We start from the raw sequence: 17813 nt of genomic DNA, 5'->3' as shown, positions 1-17813 counted from the left end.
GGGGGCTGCTTTGTTAATCCCACTCCCTGCCATGATGTCTCATTCCTCTTAAGTAGCAAAATTAAATCTTGCAGTGATGGGTACAGAGGGAAGAGGCCACCCTGGGGCTCTTTGTCAAGGGTCTCCCCACTCTGGGGAGGGAGGCATCAGCCTGGATTTGCTGGCATATTCTTATTTCTTAATTCCCTTTCATCTCCTTTGCTTTTCTCTTGCAGGAGCAGCAACAAGGCTTTTTGCTGGCTGGGCTCAGGGCAGCAACTGAGCAGTTTGGGGCTATTTCTCTCCCCCTTCTTTTGGCCCAACGTGCTTGAAGTTGAGCTGGTCCTGGAGCCTGGAGTTGCCTCTGGCCAAGAGAGGAAGGAGGGGTTGGTTGTTTGAGGGCTTCTCTTACAATGGAAACATCTACAAAGCAATGTCAACTGCTTTTTTTTTTTTTTGGTTGTTGAAATGTTCTCTCTTGCTGAGCTTTTTTTCCCCTCTGCTTTTAGTGTTGCTCTTGGAAGGACGTGCTGTGGTTTTAACCTGGGGGATGCTCTTGCTCCTGGGGGAAGGGGCTGGGAGGACCTGGTTCTGCTGGGACCATCCCAGCTTTCTTGCTGCTGCACTTTTTTTTGGGTGGAAATCAGTTGGGATCTGCCAGGATTGGAGCAGGGGATGGATATACCTGCACAGAGTTTGTCTGGAAGCTGCAGGATGTTTGTGTCATGCCAGCAGGCTGACTATTTTGGAGGAGCCTCAAGGAACCAGAGATGGGCTAGAGGGAATGTTCTAAGGCATATAATCAGCTTTAACCTCCTGGTGAAAGAGGAGGGGTTCAGTTGTTGGGATCTATAGCCCCAGATCTGTTTGGTGATGCTCATTTCTAAGACTGCAGCAGTCAAGGTGGACTGTATGGGCTGGACAAATGATGTGTGAGGAGCACCTGCTGATTTAACAGTGCTCTGTGTTTGTATTTAATCACTTCTTGATTCTATGAAAATGACAAAGCAGCTGGGGAAAGGGCTGGAGACCAAGGAGAAGGGGCTGGAAAACTTGTGAGGAGCAGCTGAGGGAGCTGGGGGTGTCCAGCCTGGAGCAAAGGAGGCTGAGGGGAGACCTTCTGGCTCTGCAACTGCCTGAGAGGAGGTTGGAGCCAGGGAGGGTCAGGCTCTGCTCCCCAGGAACAAATGATGGGACAAGAGGAAATGGCTTCAAGTTGCCCCAGGGGAGGTTCAGTTTGGATAACTGGAACAATTTCTTCCTGGCAAGGGTTGTCAGGCCCTGGCCCAGGATGCCCAGGGCAGGGGGGGAGTCCCCATCCCTTGGAGGTCTTCAAACAATGTGTGGATGTAACACCTCAGGACACGGTATAGTTGGCATGGTGGTGTTGGGTTAAGGGTTGGACTTGATGATCTTAGAGGGCTTTTCCAACCTGAATGATTCCATGATTCTCTTTCTTTGAACTCCTCAGCAAATCCAGTTTGCAGATGACATGCAGGAGTTCACCAAGTTCCCAACCAAGACGGGCCGTCGGTCCCTGTCCCGTTCCATCTCCCAGTCTTCCACTGACAGCTACAGCTCTGGTAGGTGCTGGGCTCCTTGTCCATGCCTGCTTCTCTCCCAGACCCAGCCTTGGTGCTGCTGGGAATGTCCTGCTCACACCACACATGGGATGTTCCTTGTCCGTGCCTGCTCCTCCCAAACCCAGCCTTGGTGCTGCTGGGAATGTCCTGCTCACACCACACATGGGATGTTCCTTGTCCGTGCCTGCTCCTCTTCCAAATCCAGCCTTGGTGCTCACACTCAGGCATGGAGGGGATTATTTTGGGAGTTCCTGGAGCTCAGGCATTGACTGGGTTGACAGTTAGTGCTGGGTTGTTTTAGGGAGCAAGAGTTTCAAAATTCCTCCTGGATATTGACTTTCCTTTTGAGACTTGTAGTTTGAGCCGTGAGTGTGTGTGAAAGCTGGGAAGCAAAATGGAGCAGAAGCCTGAAGGGTCCTGGGGTAACACAGGTTCCTCTCCTGGCTTCAGCTGCCTCCTACACGGACAGCTCTGATGATGAGGTGTCCCCACGGGAGAAGCAACAAACCAACTCCAAAGGCAGCAGCAACTTCTGTGTGAAGAACATCAAGCAGGCGGAGTTTGGGCGCCGGGAGATCGAGATCGCTGAGCAAGGTAAAAGAGGAGTGGGGGGCTCATGGGTCTAGAGGGTGTGCCCTCTGGAGACCAGGAGCTGGTGATTCCCAGCCTTGGGAATACCCTGAATCAACAGGGTATGTGGGGCAGACACTGCTGGTATGTGGCATCCATTTTCTAAGGGCAGGAGGGCTCGTGCAGGGCTTGATGTTGTGGTGGCTTTGGATGAGAAACCTCTGTGGGTGAGGATCTTGCAATGCCAGAAAACTGGCAGTTCCAGCCCCTTCCCCTGGGAGCTGTGGGGAGCTGAGTTCCCACTTCCAGTGCCCATTTCCAGTGGGGTGATTGGGTAACTTTGCTTTTGGGCTCCTTTTACACTCATGCTGCCAAAACCTTAGAAGGGGAGGCTAATCCAGGCACATTTTGAGCAGCTGTTCTGAGATGTGGCAGCATCTTCTTTAGGTGATTCTCCTTGGTTGCTCTCCAGCTGCAGGACCTGTGGCTTGTCCTCAGCTGGGACACCTCAGGTGTATCCTTGGGCAGTGCTTGTCCCACCTCTCTCTCCTGGTGTGGTCACAAATGACACTGGTGATTTGGTCCCATTTTGGACAGACCTGCCAGGCTGGGATTGAGGAGTTTTCTGTATAATGACTGTGGCAAAAACTGGGGCTGGATGTAGAAGGGAGAGCAGGTCTGGGACAGAGGGGCCTCTGGGCTGAGCCATAAATCGTGGACTGGTTTGGGTTGGAAGGGACCATATCATCCAGTCCCAACCCCCTGCATGGGCAGGGACACCTCCCACCAGCCCAGGTTGCTCCAAGCCCCATCCAACCTGCCCTTCAACACTGCCAAGGATGGGGCAGCCACAGCTTCCCTGGGCAACCTGGGCCAGGCTCTCACCACCCTCACACCAAAGAATTCCCTCCTCATCTCCAACCTCAATCTCCCTTTTCCACTTTTCATCCATCCCCCTCATCCCATCCCTCCCTGCCCTTGCCCCAAGTCCCTCCCCACCTTTCCTGGAGCCCCCTCTCTCAACCCCCCTCTCTTTCCTTTTACAGACATGTCTGCTCTGATTTCACTCAGGAAACGAGCTCAAGGGGAGAAGCCTTTGGCTGGAGCTAAAATCGTGGGCTGTACCCACATTACAGCACAGACAGCAGTGAGTGGCTGCTCTTTTGGGGCTTGGGAGGTGGGAGAGACAATTTTTTTTTACCCCTGGTGAAGCAAATCTGTTCAGTTTCCCAGCCCTGGGGAATGGGAAGAGGCTGGAAACACTTCGGGGAGGTTCTTGCCGCCCAAATTTCCCCAGGGCAGCGATTGCTGGAGCTGATCTCTGATGGGTCCTTCCTGTCCAGGGCTGTGCTTGGTGGCCCTGCCCCGTGCTGGTGTTTGTGCCCATCCCTGCAGCCTCAGGCCTGCCCCTCATCCTCCCCCTGCAGGTGCTGATCGAGACCCTGTGTGCCCTGGGGGCGCAGTGCCGCTGGTCTGCCTGCAACATCTACTCCACCCAGAACGAAGTGGCAGCTGCTTTGGCAGAAGCTGGTGAGTACAGCCAAGCCCTTCCAGCCCCTTCTGGCTCAGGATCGATCCTTCTGCTTGGAAAAGACCTTGAAGATCATCCAGTCCAACCAGATCCCAACTCTACCAAGTCTGTGTCCCTCAGCACCACATCGACACATCTCTGAGGCCCCTCCAGGGATGGGGATTCAACCACCTCCCTGGGCAGCCTCAGTGTTCACTAACCCTTTTAGTGAAGAAGTTTCTTCTCATCTTCAACCTAAACCTCCCCTGGGGCAACTTGAGGCCATTTCCCCTTGTTCTATCACTTGTTCCTTAGGAGAACAAACTGAACCCCCTGGCTCCAACCTCCTCTCAGGCAGTTCCAGAGCCAGAAGGTCTCCTCTCAATCTCCTTTTCTCCAGGCTGAACATCCCCAAGTCCCTTATCTGCTCCTCCTTGTTCTCCAGGCCCTCCTCCTTGTTCTCCAGGCCCTTCCCCAGCTCTGTTGCCCTTCCCTGGACACTCTTCAACTCCTCAATGTCCTTCTTGTCCTGAGGGGCCCAGAACTGACCCCAGGATTTGAGCTGCAGCCTCAGCAGTGCTGAGCACAGGGAGACAATCCCTGCCCTGCTCCTGCTGGCCACACTTTTCCTGACACAAGCCAGGAAGCTGGTGGCCCTCTTGGCCACCTGGGCACTCTGCTGGCTCATATTCAACAGGCTGTCAATCAACACCCCCAGGTCCTTTTCTTCTGAGCAGTTTTCCAGCCCCTTTTCCCCAAGCCTGGACCAATCCCTGGGATTGTTGTGACCAAGGTTCTGCAGCTTTGTCCCAGCTGGCAAGTTTTAAGGGATGATTTGGAGCAAGTATCTTGGAGGGGGAGGGATGAACAGGTCTGATCCTGTGGTGGGTTGTGATTGGATCTCAGCAGGGTCCCTTGGGCTTCCCTGTCTGTGGCTTTCCTGAGTTGGCCAAGCAGGAGAGGGCTCTGCCAAACTCGGAGCAGATGCTCAGATGAAAGGGTTAAAAAATAGAGATGAAATGGTGAAAAGATGCCAAGGATGCTCCTCTTCTTCCAGGTGTTGCTGTGTTTGCCTGGAAGGGGGAGTCGGAGGATGACTTCTGGTGGTGCATTGACCGCTGTGTCAACGTCGATGGCTGGCAGGCCAACATGGTAATAAGGAGCCTTCTTCCAGCCCTTCCTCTTCCTCCTTGGAGTGGTCATTGGGTGCTCCTCACCCTTCCCTCCTTGGGGCTGTTCCTGGGAACCTGCTGGGGCTGCCTGGGCATCTGCAAAGGCCTGTGAGCCCACATGAAAATGTGGGGGTCCTGGGGAATGGTGGCTGGAGCTGGGTTGGGGGCCACTGCAGAGACCATGTCCTGGGTTAGTGCCACCAAATGACATGGGACCATCTCCTGTGGGAGCTGCCAACGAGTCCAGAAGCCATAGGACCTCTTTCCACACAGGGTTGGCCCCATGGAAGCTGCCCCAACCTCTCTGCTGTCAATACAGACCGTGTCCACCAAAGAGACTGAGGTCTCTGCAGGGGACCTTACCTTGCTACCAGCAGATGACTCCTCACACTGCCTGGATGGCCTGGTCCATGGTCACTAATAGGTGACAGCATGTGGCAGTGGGCCCTGACAGCTCCCCCAGCCACCCCTCTCCACTCTGTGCTTGCAGGCCATGAATTTTGTGGCCTCCTTCTGATCTCAGCCTGTTTAGTTAGTGCTGAGACAGCAAACCCTGATTCATCAGCTCCATGCAGGGGGTGGGAAGTCCTCTCTGTTTTGGAGGAGATCCCCAGCTGCTGGCAACCAGGGGAGCCCAGGAGTCCTGGTCCCCAGACCTTGGCCCAAACAGCCCTCCACTACTGCCTGGAGATGCTCTCCATCTCTTTTCCTCATCCTGTCCCCATTGAGGGCTTTTCCCATGGAAGGCCTGAGTGCTCCATGTTCTTCTTTTGCTTATTCTCTAGATCCTGGATGATGGTGGGGACCTGACCCATTGGGTTTATAAGAAATATCCCAACGTATTCAAGAAGATCCGAGGGATTGTGGAGGAGAGTGTGACTGGTGTGCACAGGTAGGAGGTTTGGGACTCATAGAATGTTTAAGGTTGGAAGGGACCTTAAAGATCATCAGGTTCCAATGCTCCTGCTATGAGCAGGGACGCCTCCCACTAGACCAGACTGCACCAGCCCCATCCAACCTGCCCTTCAACACTGCCAGGGATGGGGCAGCCACAGCTTCCCTGGGCAACCTGGGCCAGGCTCTCACCACCCTCACAGCCCAGAATTTCTCCCTCCCATCTCAGCTCCAGCTCCCTCTGCCAGCTGGAAACCCTTCCCCCTGCTCCCATCCCTCCCTGCCCTTGTCCCAAGCCCCTCCCCAGCTTTCCTGGAGCCCCTTCAGGCACTGGAAGCTGCTCTAAGGTCTCCCTGGAGCCTTCTCTTCTCCAGGCTGAACACCCCAGCTCTCTCAGCCTGGCTCCAGAGCAGGGCTGCTCCAGCCCTCAGATCATCTTTGTGGTCCTCTTCTGGACCCTCTCCAACAACTCCATGTCCTTCCTGTGCTGAGGGCTCCAGACCTGTGCACACTACTCCAGGTGGGGTCTCACCAGAGCAGAGGAGGAGAACCACCTCCCTCACCCTTGGGAAGCCTGATCTGGAGATCTCCTGGGTTGCTGCTCTTAGCTCTGACCTGTCCTTGTCCTCCTCCAGGCTGTACCAGCTCTCCAAGGCTGGAAAACTTTGTGTCCCAGCCATGAACGTCAACGACTCAGTGACCAAACAGAAGTTTGACAACCTGTATTGCTGCCGGGAATCCATCCTGGATGGGTGAGTCCAACCTTCCTCCCCATCCCTGGGTGAATTTTCCCACTGGTGGAAGTGGCTCTGGTTCCTCTGGAGCAGAGACCAGGCTCTTTGCTGCTTTGTCCTCACTGTGTGTTTGCAGGAGCTGTTTTTGGGGGGGCTCTGGGACCTCTGTGCGCTTGACTAATCCCAACACAGGTCTCTCTCTGTCCCCCAGCCTGAAGAGGACCACGGATGTGATGTTTGGAGGGAAGCAAGTGGTGGTTTGTGGTTATGGGGAGGTGAGTTTTGGAAGCTGCAGTTGGTGGAGGTGTGAGTCACACAATCGTTCTGGTTGAAAAAGTCCTTGAGGATCAATCCAGAGAGGAAGGACTTGGGGGTGTTGGGTGATGAGAAGCTCAATGTGAGCTGGCACCACGTGCTGGAGCCCAGAAACCACCCGTGTCCTGGGCTGTGTCACCCAGGGAGGGGATTGTCCCCTCTGCGCTGGTGAAACCCCCCTGCAGGGCTGGGTCCAGTTCTGCAGCTCCCAACACAAGGACGTGGAGCTCCTGGAGAGAGTCCAGAGGAGCCACAGCGATGTTGGGAGGGCTGGAGCAGCTCTGCTCTGGAGCCAGGCTGGGAGAGTTGGGGTGTTCAGCCTGGAGAAGAGAAGGCTCCAGGGAGACCTTAGAGCAGCTTCCAGTGCCTGAAGGGGCTCCAGGAAAGCTGGGGAGGGACTTGAGACAAGGGCAGGGAGGGATGGGATGAGGGGGATCGATGAAAAGTGGAAGAGGGAGATGGAGGTTGGAGATGAGGAGGGAATTCTTTGGTGTGAGGGTGGTGAGAGCCTGCCCCAGGTTGCCCTGGGAAGCTGTGGCTGCCCCATCCCTGGGGGTGTTGAGGGGCGGGTTGGATGGGGCGTGGAGCAGCCTGGGCTGGTGGGAGGTGTCCCTGCCCAGGCAGGGTTGGATCTGGATGAAGATCCCTTCCAACCCAAACCAGTCCATGATTTATGGCTCAGTCCAGAGAGGCCCCTTTCTGCCAGACCTGCTCTCCCTTTTGGGGTCTCCCAGGCTACATCCAGCTCCAGATTTTGCTACAGTCCAACCATAAAAAATACACAGACTCCTCCAACACAAGAAGCAACAGCCCCAGTCAGTGCCACGGGCAGCATCCACCTTGGGCTGGAGCACAAAGATAAACTGGGGGGGTTTGATATTTGTATAGTGAAGCACATGCCAAGATTGGGCCTTTTTGGGGTCTTTGATCAAGAATAGGAAAACTTCCATGATCAGGGCTCCCTAAAGTTGAAAGGGAACTAAAAAACATTCAAGATTGAGATTCCCAGTATGGCACAAAGGGAAGAAGCCTAAACCAGTACAAGATTTGAGCCAGGCACCTGAATTTAACTATTTTAACTATGAATTGATTGAAACAATTTCACCTGCTCTGGTGTCATCAAGATGAAACAAGGGTCACCCTCCCCCCAGGCTCAGCCCTTGTGCAAAGACCACGTGCCCTTGAGAGAAGAGTGGATCAAACCTGGTGAGATCTTGCAAGAAGCTGCTGGGAGGCTGGAGAACAAGCACCAGCTTTCCCAGTTTACCTGCAGATTAGCTGGGCTGCAAAACACAACAGTTGCTGGGAGAACTGGCCTGAATTAGAACTACCCATGGGTGCTCCCATCTGCTGTCCCTGGATTGGGTTCAGCTTCCAGCCTGGTTGTCACTGAGCCTGGGACAGAGGAGGTGGAGGAACAGGCTGCATCTCCCTGGTGGATAATGCTCTGGCAGAGGGGAAATCAATTCACCAGCTTGTAAATGATCCTGGCCTGGAAGAGCAAGGAGCTGGGAACTGCCACCTTCCCTCCATCTGTGCTCTGTCTGCTGGGTGTTTATCTTCCCGTGCTGTGAAGGGTCTGGCAGTAGCTGTAAATGCTCTTCCCAGCAGGAATTTGCTTGATTTAATTAGACACCAGTAGATACCAGCTCTGCTGGACCAAGAGCTTGTCCTGGCTCCCACCCAGGTGCTCCAGGGTGGTGTCTGGATCTCCAGCCATGAGTTGTGCTGGGGGTTGGGAGTTTCTAGAGCCTGTCCTGAGTTTTACTGGACTCCTTCAAAACAAGGCAATCCTTTCACCCTCACTTCTTGCCCCTTTGGATGTGGGTTGGAGGCCCTGGTGGCTGTTTTCAGTAAACCTGAGGCTGGAGCTGGGTGGTAGCTGAACATCTGGAGATGTTTCTTGCTGCTCAGGAGATGGGGCTGAGTGTGGGGATGTGCAGCTTAGCCAGGTGCCTGTGGGTGAAGTGGTGTGGAGAACTGCAGTTCCATTCTGTAGTGAGGAGAGGGACAGTCAGAGATGGTGTCACAGGAGCTTTGCTTTTCCCTGTGCTGATGAGGGGAGTGTGGGACAGAGGACCTGTCCCCCAGTCAGTGCAGGACAGCTCTGAATGCCAAAGGAACCTTTTTGTTTAAAGGAAGGTGTAAGAAGTTGTGAAGCCCCATCCCTGGCAGTGTTGAAGGGCAGGTTGGATGGGGCTTGGAGCAACCTGGGCTGATGGGAGGTGTCCCTGCCCATGCAGGGGGTTGGATCTAGATCATCTTGAAGGTCCCTTCCCACCCAAACCATTCCATGATTCTATGAAGTTCTTGCTCATCCATAGTGGGTTTAATCTCTTGGATAAGAGCTCAGAAGGGCTCCTGGGATGCTGGGGGCTGTGCAGGATGCAAGATGTTGAGTTTGGAAAGCTCCTGCCAACTGGTGGCCCTGCTGGAGGGCTGGTGGCCCTGGAGTGAGAGCTGCTCCTGGCATCAGGCAGGTGGCTGGGCTGAGCATCTCCTATCCCGGGCCTCCTTGGGGCTGTTTTAGGGGGGGATTGGGGTGCTGGGTTTGTCCTGTGTTTGTCTTCACCCCAACACTTTGCATTTGCAGGTTGGCAAGGGCTGCTGTGCTGCTCTGAAGGCCCTGGGAGCCATTGTCTATGTCACAGAGATTGACCCCATCTGTGCTCTCCAGGCTTGGTAAGATGTGCCCTGGAGCTGGAGAGCATCTCTTTGGGCCTCCTTCAGGGGAGTGGGTGAAAACTGGAAGAGGAGAGATTTAGGATGGACATAAGGAGGGAATTCTTTGGTGTGAGGGTGGTGAGAGCCTGGCCCAGGTTGCCCAGGGAAGCTGTGGCTGCCCCATCCCTGGGGGTGTTGAAGGGCAGGTTGGATGGGGCTTGGAGCAGCCTGGGCTGCTGGGAGGTGTCCCTGCCCATGCAGGGGGTTGGATCTAGATGATCTTGAAGGTCCCTTCCCACCCAAACCATTCAATGATTTTGTGATTTAAGCCCTGACAGAGACTAAAACATTGAGAAGGATCTGTGCCCCATCTTGGAGAACATGGGGAAGGGCTGGGGCAGCTTTCAGGGCTGTGGGGCACCAGGTGGTAGATACCTGCACTGGCTTCCTTTGGGAAAGCTGCTTGGGGTTGGATCAATGCTCCAGACCTTCCCTAGCTCCTCCAAGATTCCTGAGAGCAGGTTTGACTTTGCATCCTTTGCACAGCCCATCCTCATGTCTGGTGTCCCTGGGGGTGTGGAAGGATGGCCTGGCTGCTGGGGGAGCAGGTTTGGGCAGAGAGGGGACAGGCTTCTCCTCCTCACCTTGGTCCCTGTCTCCTTCTTCCTGCCAGCATGGATGGATTTCGGGTGGTGAAGCTGAGTGAAGTGATCCGCCAGGTGGATGTTGTCATCACCTGCACAGGTAAGGCTGGAGAAGGTCTTGGGTGAGACTTTGAGAAGGTGCAGTTGTTCCCAAGTGGGTGTCTCGAGGGCTTTGGGGGTGGAGGAGCTTTTTCTCCTTCCTCTTAGTCTGCTGTTTGGCCACACTTCTCCACCCCTGGGAGGAGGGACATGACAGCCATGTGTCCCAAGTCTGACATGTAGACAGGAGGGAATTCTTTGGTGTGAGGGTGGTGAGAGCCTGGCCCAGGTTGCCCAGGGAAGCTGTGGCTGCCCCATCCCTGGCAGTGTTGAAGGGCAGGTTGGATGGGGCTTGGAGCAACCTGGGCTGGTGGGAAGTGTCCCTGCCCATGCCAGGGGGGTTGGATCTAGATGAATTTTGAGTTATCTTCCAACTCAAACCATTCAAGTCTGCTCTGGTGTCTTCTGGCTAATTAATGGGACCAAAGATCAGCTCTCATCTCATGTGTCCCTCTGTCATCACAGCCAGGAGGGCTCTTATCCTGCTGGCAGTTCATCTGGTGTTGCCCCAAGCTGAGCTTCTCTGGCTCAAGTGCAGGGAAGAAGCTGGGGGGGAGGTGTTATATTTCCACTGCCTTGGGCTCAGCTGTGCCCTCTCCCCAGGGAACAAGAACGTGGTGACCAGAGAGCACCTGGATCGGATGAAGAACAGCTGCATCGTGTGCAACATGGGCCACTCCAACACCGAGATCGACGTGGTGAGTCCTGGTTGCCCACATCACCCTTCCTTCTGCCGTGGCTCTAGCCTCCCCTTCCTCCTGCCATGCCTCCAGCTTCCTCTTCCTCCTGCCATGGCTCCCGCCTCCCCTTCCTCCTGCCATGCCTCCAGCTTCCTCTTCCTCCTGCCATGGCTCCCGCCTCCCCTTCCTCCTGCCATGCCTCCAGCTTCCTCTTCCTCCTGCCATGGCTCCCGCCTCCCCTTCCTCCTGCCATGCCTCCAGCTTCCTCTTCCTCCTGCCATGGCTCCCGCCTCCCCTTCCTCCTGCCATGCCTCCAGCTTCCTCTTCCTCCTGCCATGGCTCCCGCCTCCCCTTCCTCCTGCCATGCCTCCAGCTTCCTCTTCCTCCTGCCATGGCTCCCGCCTCCCCTTCCTCCTGCCATGCCTCCAGCTTCCTCTTCCTCCTGCCATGGCTCCCGCCTCCCCTTCCTCCTGCCATGCCTCCAGCTTCCTCTTCCTCCTGCCATGGCTCCCGCCTCCCCTTCCTCCTGCCATGCCTCCAGCTTCCTCTTCCTCCTGCCATGGCTCCCGCCTCCCCTTCCTCCTGCCATGCCTCCAGCTTCCTCTTCCTCCTGCCATGGCTCCCGCCTCCCCTTCCTCCTGCCATGCCTCCAGCTTCCTCTTCCTCCTGCCATGGCTCCCGCCTCCCCTTCCTCCTGCCATGCCTCCAGCTTCCTCTTCCTCCTGCCATGGCTCCCGCCTCCCCTTCCTCCTGCCATGCCTCCAGCTTCCTCTTCCTCCTGCCATGGCTCCCGCCTCCCCTTCCTCCTGCCATGCCTCCAGCTTCCTCTTCCTCCTGCCATGGCTCCCGCCTCCCCTTCCTCCTGCCATGCCTCCAGCTTCCTCTTCCTCCTGCCATGGCTCCCGCCTCCCCTTCCTCCTGCCATGCCTCCAGCTTCCTCTTCCTCCTGCCATGGCTCCCGCCTCCCCTTCCTCCTGCCATGCCTCCAGCTTCCTCTTCCTCCTGCCATGGCTGCAGCCTCCTCTTCCTCCTGCCATGACCCAGCCTCCTCTTCCTCCTGCTCTTGCAGACCAGCCTCAGGACCCCCGAGCTGACCTGGGAGCGGGTCCGTTCCCAAGTGGATCACGTCATCTGGCCGGACGGGAAGCGGGTGGTGCTGCTGGCTGAGGTGTGTTGGGACCTGGGGCACCACCTGGTTTTGGGCCTCTCCAGGGTTCAACCAGGTGGAAAGGGGTGGTGGGAGGAGGTTCCCATGCCTGGGGGGAGGTTCAGAGCTTGGGAAAGGATTTCCTGGTTTGTTTTCCCTTTTTGGAGGCAGGGGAAGTGTCAGGTACCACGTGCAGCTGTGGAGGTGACATCTGTCTCTGTTCTTCTAAGCCAGCAAGTGGTCCTGGTTTTGGCAGGGTTTCCCACCCAGCAAACTCACTGGGAGTCTCCTCTTCCCACCTGAGCATTCCTGACAGTGGGAGGGACTGGCTCTTTCCAGGGATCACAATATTTCCCTGCCTTAAATCGAAGGGTTGGAAACTGAGGCAGAGTTTGAGCCCTCTGGTCATCTAGGTAGCCTTTGAATCACTGTGCTCTGGTTGTCCCTTGCCCCAGGGAGGGGGTAGAGGTGGATCCTGTCTGGGTACTCAATTCAGTTTGGCTGTGGGGACAAGTTCAGCTCTCTCCAAACTCCTCCTGCTGTCTCCTAGGGTCGTCTTCTCAACCTGAGCTGCTCCACAGTTCCCACCTTTGTCCTCTCCATCACGGCCACCACTCAGGTCTGTACACTGCAGGGTCAGGGTGGGAGGGGTGGGAGATGCTCTGAGGCCTTGGCATGAGCCTCAGGGGGGGGTTGGTTTGGAAGAAGCTGGGAAAATACAGTTGGATAGGTCCTTGGGATGGCACTGGTGCCAGAGATAGTGGCACCAGCTCTTGGCTGGGATGAAGTTAATGATGGTGGGAACTTAACTGTGCTTTGGTAACAGCTTTGAAATGAGCCAGAGCTCATGGCAGAGCTCCTGGAGCCACAGCAGAGCTCCCCTAACACAGGACTGAGCTGACCTCAGAGTCAGGCTTGGGACTCTTGATTACCTATCATAGAATCATGGGATGGTTTGGGTGGGAAGGCACCTTCAAGATCATCTAGATCCAACCCCCTGCATGGGCAGGGACACCTCCCACCAGCCCAGGCTGCTCCAAGCCCCATCCAACCTGCCCTTCAACACTGCCAGGGATGGGGCAGCCACAGCTTCCCTGGGCAACCTGGGCCAGGGTCTCACCCATGCATGTGGTGACAGCTGGAAGAGATGACAGACATGGTCCAAGCCATTGAACAGGATTTTCAGTATTTAGGGAAATGGACCTTGTGATCCTCTTTCTAAGGAGGCAAGGACACCTCAAAGAACATACCTGACTATTGTCTTCAGGTGTTGAGCCTGCAGGAAGCTACTCAGAATCCCAAGCAGTTGCTGTCTTCTGAAGCCCTAAGTTGCTGCACTGTGTGAACATCTTGGCATTTTTCAAGAGGTCCAAGATATTAATGAGTTCTCTTCCCAGCAAGGACTGAACTCAGCTCCTGTTCTGGTTAAGCCCAGATGCTGCAGATGACCTGGGTGGCAGCTCCTCTCCCAGCTCTCTGCTCCTCTCCCCAGTGCAGGTGGGATCATGGAAAGGGATGTAACCAGAGAGGGATCATTTCAAGGCATTTTGGACGTGCTGCCCCCCCCTCCCTCAGGCTCCCAATTCCTCATTTTCACTGCCCAGAGCTGGGGGCTCTGAGGAGGGTGTTGAGCACTGCCCAGAGCTCGGGGATGTCCCTGAGTGTCCCCTGTCACCCCTGCAGGCTCTGGCTCTGATTGAGCTCTACAACGCCCCCGAGGGCCGGTACAAGCAGGACGTGTATCTGCTGCCCAAGAAGATGGGTGAGTGAAGGGACCCAGACTGGCTGGGCCAGTGGTTGTGGATGTGAGGAGAAACTCAAAACCTGGGCTGCAAAAAACCTGCCAGAGAGAGGATGAGTTCAGGGCAGCTGAGGCAGCAACCTTAGAACACATACAGGGAGCCCCACAGCCTTATCCCACAGCCTTCCTGCTCAGAGGTTATTCAGAGAATGATGGGATGGTTTGGGTTGGAAGGGACCTTCAAGATCATCCAGTTCCAACCCCCCTGCATGGGCAGGGACACCTCCCACCAGCCCAGGCTGCACAAGCCTCATCCAACCTGCCCTTGAACATCTCCAGGGAGGGGGCATCAACAACCTTCCTGGGTAACCTGTTCCACCACCTTCCTACCCTCATGGTGAAGAATTTCCTCCTGATGTCTGACCTCAATCTCCCCTCTTTCAGTTTAAAACCATCACTCCTTGTCCTATCACTGCTCTCCTTGGTCCCAAGTCCCTCCCCAGCTTTCCTGGAGCCCCTTCAGGCACTGGAAGCTGCTCTAAGGTCTCCCTGGAGCCTTCTCTTCTCCAGGCTGAACACCCCAGCTCTCTCAGCCTGGCTCCAGAGCAGAGCTGCTCCAGCCCTCCCATCCCTGTGGCTTCTCTTGGCTCCCTCCAGAAGCTCCATGTCCTACATATGTTGGGACTCCAGCAACCCCTTTTCCTTCACTGCACATCCAGCCCTGCTCAGCACAACACCTTGTGCTGAGCTCTTCTTTAGACTTCCCTGCAGGTGAACCCCTCATGCTAGGACTGCCCAGCCAGACCCAGCCTGGTGCCCTGGCCCTTTTCCTACCACATGATGAGCCCACCCCTCATCTCCCAGCAGCACAGTGAGGACTGTACCTCCCCCTGACCCCCCCTTTCCTCTCCCCCTTCCCAGATGAGTACGTTGCCAGTTTGCATCTGCCTTCCTTTGATGCCCACCTGACAGAGCTGACGGATGATCAGGCCAAGTACCTGGGACTCAACAAAAACGGGCCTTTCAAACCCAATTACTACAGGTCAGTGCTGCCCAGAGCAGGGAGCCCTTGCTGGGGACATCTCCTTACACTTGGGGACCAGGAGCTGTGTCCCCAGCCTCACTGTCCCCTCCCTTCTCTTCTAGATACTGAGGGACCACACCCACTGAAGGACCAGACCACACAAGGCAACATTAGAGAGATTCTTTTTAAAGATCACTTTTATTTCAGTTTACCTCTTCTTTTTTTTTTTTTTTTGTTTGCTTTTCTTTTCGAAACCAACAGAGGAACCTGGTTTGACGTTTGTCCACGTGATTTTTAAGGTCACTTGGGGGTTGGTTTTGTTTTTCCTTTCACCCTTTGGGACCTGATCACATCTGTCTGATCTTGGCAGACAACCTGGGCTTCGCTTCTTGCTTTCATCTGCCTGAAGCCACTGGTGGCTCCCAACCCTGGTTCCTGGAGAGGGTTTTTCCCTTTCCTGCTATTCCCAGGGGCCACTTCATTCCTTTTCCTGCTACCACCTTTTTATTTTCAATTATTATTTTCTTTTGGGTTGTTTGGTTTTTTTCCCCACCTCTCCAACCCGTGTTAGTCTCAACCAGGATCCCTGAGGATCCAGAGATGCCTGTTTGTTTGGGTTTTTTTTTTACCTTTCTGTTTCTTTCTTTGTGTGGATTCTCTGCAACTTCTAAATTGCCTTAAAAGAGCCCAGTTTTAGCTGCTAGATCCGTGCTCCTAGAGCTGCTCGGGAGCAGAGTGGCACCTGCTGGCCACCTCGCGAATAGGTGACTGTCCCCAAGCCCTGCCGAGGTCCCTGTGCCCCGAGGTGGCCCAGATTTGGTGGCCACTGGCCCAGGTTTGATGGGGGGACTTCACTGTTTCAGGGTGCTAATCTGAATTTGGACGGGGGTCGCTTACCCAGCATTATCCTCATCTCTCCTAGGTTGGTTGGGTTTTTTTTTGGTTGGGTTTTGTTTTGGTTTTTTGTTTTTTTTTTTTTTTTAGCCAAACTGCACCTTAATTAGTTAAAACAATTTTTTGTTGTTGTTGGTTGGTTTTTCCTCTTTTTTTTCCTTGTTGTTTCTTAAAGAGATGTTTTAAAGGGAGGGGGAAACCTGGGGGATGTGGCTCCCTGCACCTGAGCAGCCCCATCTCCCAACCCAGAAGCAGGGGGGGGGGAGTTTGAAGGGTGGCTGAGGGAGTTTTGGGGGTGATGTTTCCCTTTTTGCTTGGAGTTGGATGCAGAGATGAACCTTCCCCAACACCCCACCCTCTGTTCCACCCTCTGCTCCCCCCTCTGCTCCCCTGGCCCTCCAGCCCTTCCCTGTCCTCCCCTCAGCCCCTTTCAGCCACCCTTGTCACCTCCTTCATCCCCTTCCTGTGACACATTTTCACTTTGCCATCCCTTCTGCTCCCCCCCCTTCTCCCCCAGCCCTTCCCTCTCCTCCCCTCAGCACCTTCCATCACCTCCTTCATTCCCTTCCTATCACACCTTTCACTTTGCCATCTCTTTCAGCTTCTCCTGGGATTGGGGGAAAAAGCTCCTTTGCAACCCAACGAGCTTTCTCTTGGCTTTTTTTTTTTTACCCTCCCTCAAATTGCTTCTTTACCCCCAGAGCACGGAGGGAAGGAGGATCTCCTGGTACCTGGATCATGGAGGTGTCACGGTACCCGTGCCTGGGGCTGCTCCTTCCCCACAGCCCAGGGATGCCTTGTAGGTGCTGCTCCCTCCCTGGGGCTGTGCAGGGTCTGGGGGTCCTGCTGCTTCCCTGGAGAAGCTGCAAAACTCCTTCCTGGGGATGGGAGGAAGATGGGAGGGCAGCTGGTGGCTTTGCTCACCCTCCTTTTTTCCTCCTCCTTCCATCATCCTGCTCCCTCCCCGCTCTCCTCCTGGGCTGTCTCTTGCTCTCCCCACTGATTTTTGGGGGGTCACCTGCCTCACAGGGACCCTGCCACCCTCCCTCCAACTTCATGGGGGACTAATGTGAGCTGGGATGGGAGAAGGAGAGTTTTTACCCCCCCTTTTCCATCCCTGTTAGGGTCAAACCTTGGCATTTAAGGGCTCCATCTCTGTCTAAGCCATGTTGGGGGGTTGGGGGGAGCCCAAGGGGGGGGGTGATTGGCAGCGTTGGGAGGGGAGAGGTTTATTTTGTATATGAATGATTTTTAATGAATGCAATATTAATCCTTGCAGATGAGCAATAAATCATTAAAAAGTCTAATTAAAGTATTAGGAAAAAAAAAACACAAACCACAACCAAGCCCTGCTGCTTGTGGGCAGTTTGTTTGGGGGGGAGAGGGAGTGAATGAAATCCTGTGGGTGCACTGAGGTTGTGGGTCTTGGAACCTACCTTTGGCCACCTGGAGATGGGCTCTGGGGCCAACTGGGACCTCCTGGGCATCTCCAGGTCCCTGGGAGCAGCTCCAGCAAGTCTGTGAGCACCTCCAGGTCCTTGTGAGCATCTCCAAGTCCCTGTGAGCATCTCCAGGACTCTCTGAGCAGCATCTCTAGGTCCCTGGGAGCATCTCCAGCAAGTCTGTGAGCAGCTCCAGGTCCCTATGAGCAGCTCCAGCAAGTCTGTGAGCATCTCCAGGTCCCTGGGAGCATCTCCAGCAAGTCTGTGAGCAGCTCCAGGTCCCTATGAGCATCTCCAAGTCCCTGTGAGCAGCTCCAGGACTCTCTGAGCAGCATCTCCAGGTCCCTGGGAGCATCTCCAGCAAGTCTGGGAGCATCTCCAGGTCCCTGGGAGCATCTCCAGGTCCCTGGGAGCAGCTCCAGGTCCCTGGGAGCAGCTCCAGGTCCCTGGGAGCAGCTCCAGGACTCTCTGAGCAGCATTTCCAGGTCCCTGTGAGCATCTCCATGTCCCTGGGAGCATCTCCATGTCCCTGGGAGCATCTCCAGGTCCCTGGGAGCAGCTCCAGGACCCTCCATTTGTGCTCTAAGCCCCTCCTAGCCCTTTCACTGGGGTCTCTCGGGTTCTGGGGTTGGATTCAAACCGCTTTCCAACCCTCCTGGGGCTCTGAACCCCCTTCCCAAGCCCCCTGATGTGCAGCCCCCACCCCCCCTCCCAGGCCCCT

At 55.3% G+C, this 17813-nt stretch overlaps 1 protein-coding gene across 1 annotated transcript; it reads left to right on the top strand.

The window, feature by feature from the left end:
- Positions 1-1432: 1432 nt before the first annotated feature.
- Positions 1433-15024, top strand: AHCYL1 (adenosylhomocysteinase-like 1). Its single transcript, XM_010005430.1, has 16 exons — positions 1433-1562; positions 2013-2156; positions 3179-3279; positions 3560-3662; positions 4700-4794; positions 5600-5706; positions 6344-6460; positions 6654-6717; positions 9351-9439; positions 10095-10165; positions 10768-10862; positions 11914-12012; positions 12542-12610; positions 13675-13753; positions 14654-14774; positions 14879-15024. The coding sequence occupies exons 1-16, from the start codon at positions 1472-1474 to the stop codon at positions 14883-14885; spliced, it is 1452 nt and encodes a 483-aa protein (XP_010003732.1). The 5' UTR covers positions 1433-1471; the 3' UTR covers positions 14886-15024.
- Positions 15025-17813: the final 2789 nt, after the last annotated feature.

The sequence above is a fragment of the Chaetura pelagica genome, unplaced genomic scaffold, assembly GCF_000747805.2.
Source record: "Chaetura pelagica isolate M959 unplaced genomic scaffold, ChaPel_1.0 scaffold679, whole genome shotgun sequence".
Taxonomy (NCBI): Eukaryota; Metazoa; Chordata; class Aves; order Apodiformes; family Apodidae; genus Chaetura; species Chaetura pelagica.
The sequence above is the reverse complement of the archived record's forward strand: the minus strand, read 5'-3'. Positions and strand labels throughout refer to the sequence as shown.

Bases quoted from the DNA above. Each gene is read 5' to 3' on its own strand.
- AHCYL1 (XM_010005430.1), top strand. From the start codon at position 1,472: ATGCAGGAGTTCACCAAGTTCCCAACCAAGACGGGCCGTCGGTCCCTG. The intron at 4,795-5,599 runs GTAATAAGGAGC...CTTATTCTCTAG, and splicing joins ATGGCTGGCAGGCCAACATG to ATCCTGGATGATGGTGGGGA. The intron at 10,166-10,767 runs GTAAGGCTGGAG...CCCTCTCCCCAG, and splicing joins TGTTGTCATCACCTGCACAG to GGAACAAGAACGTGGTGACC.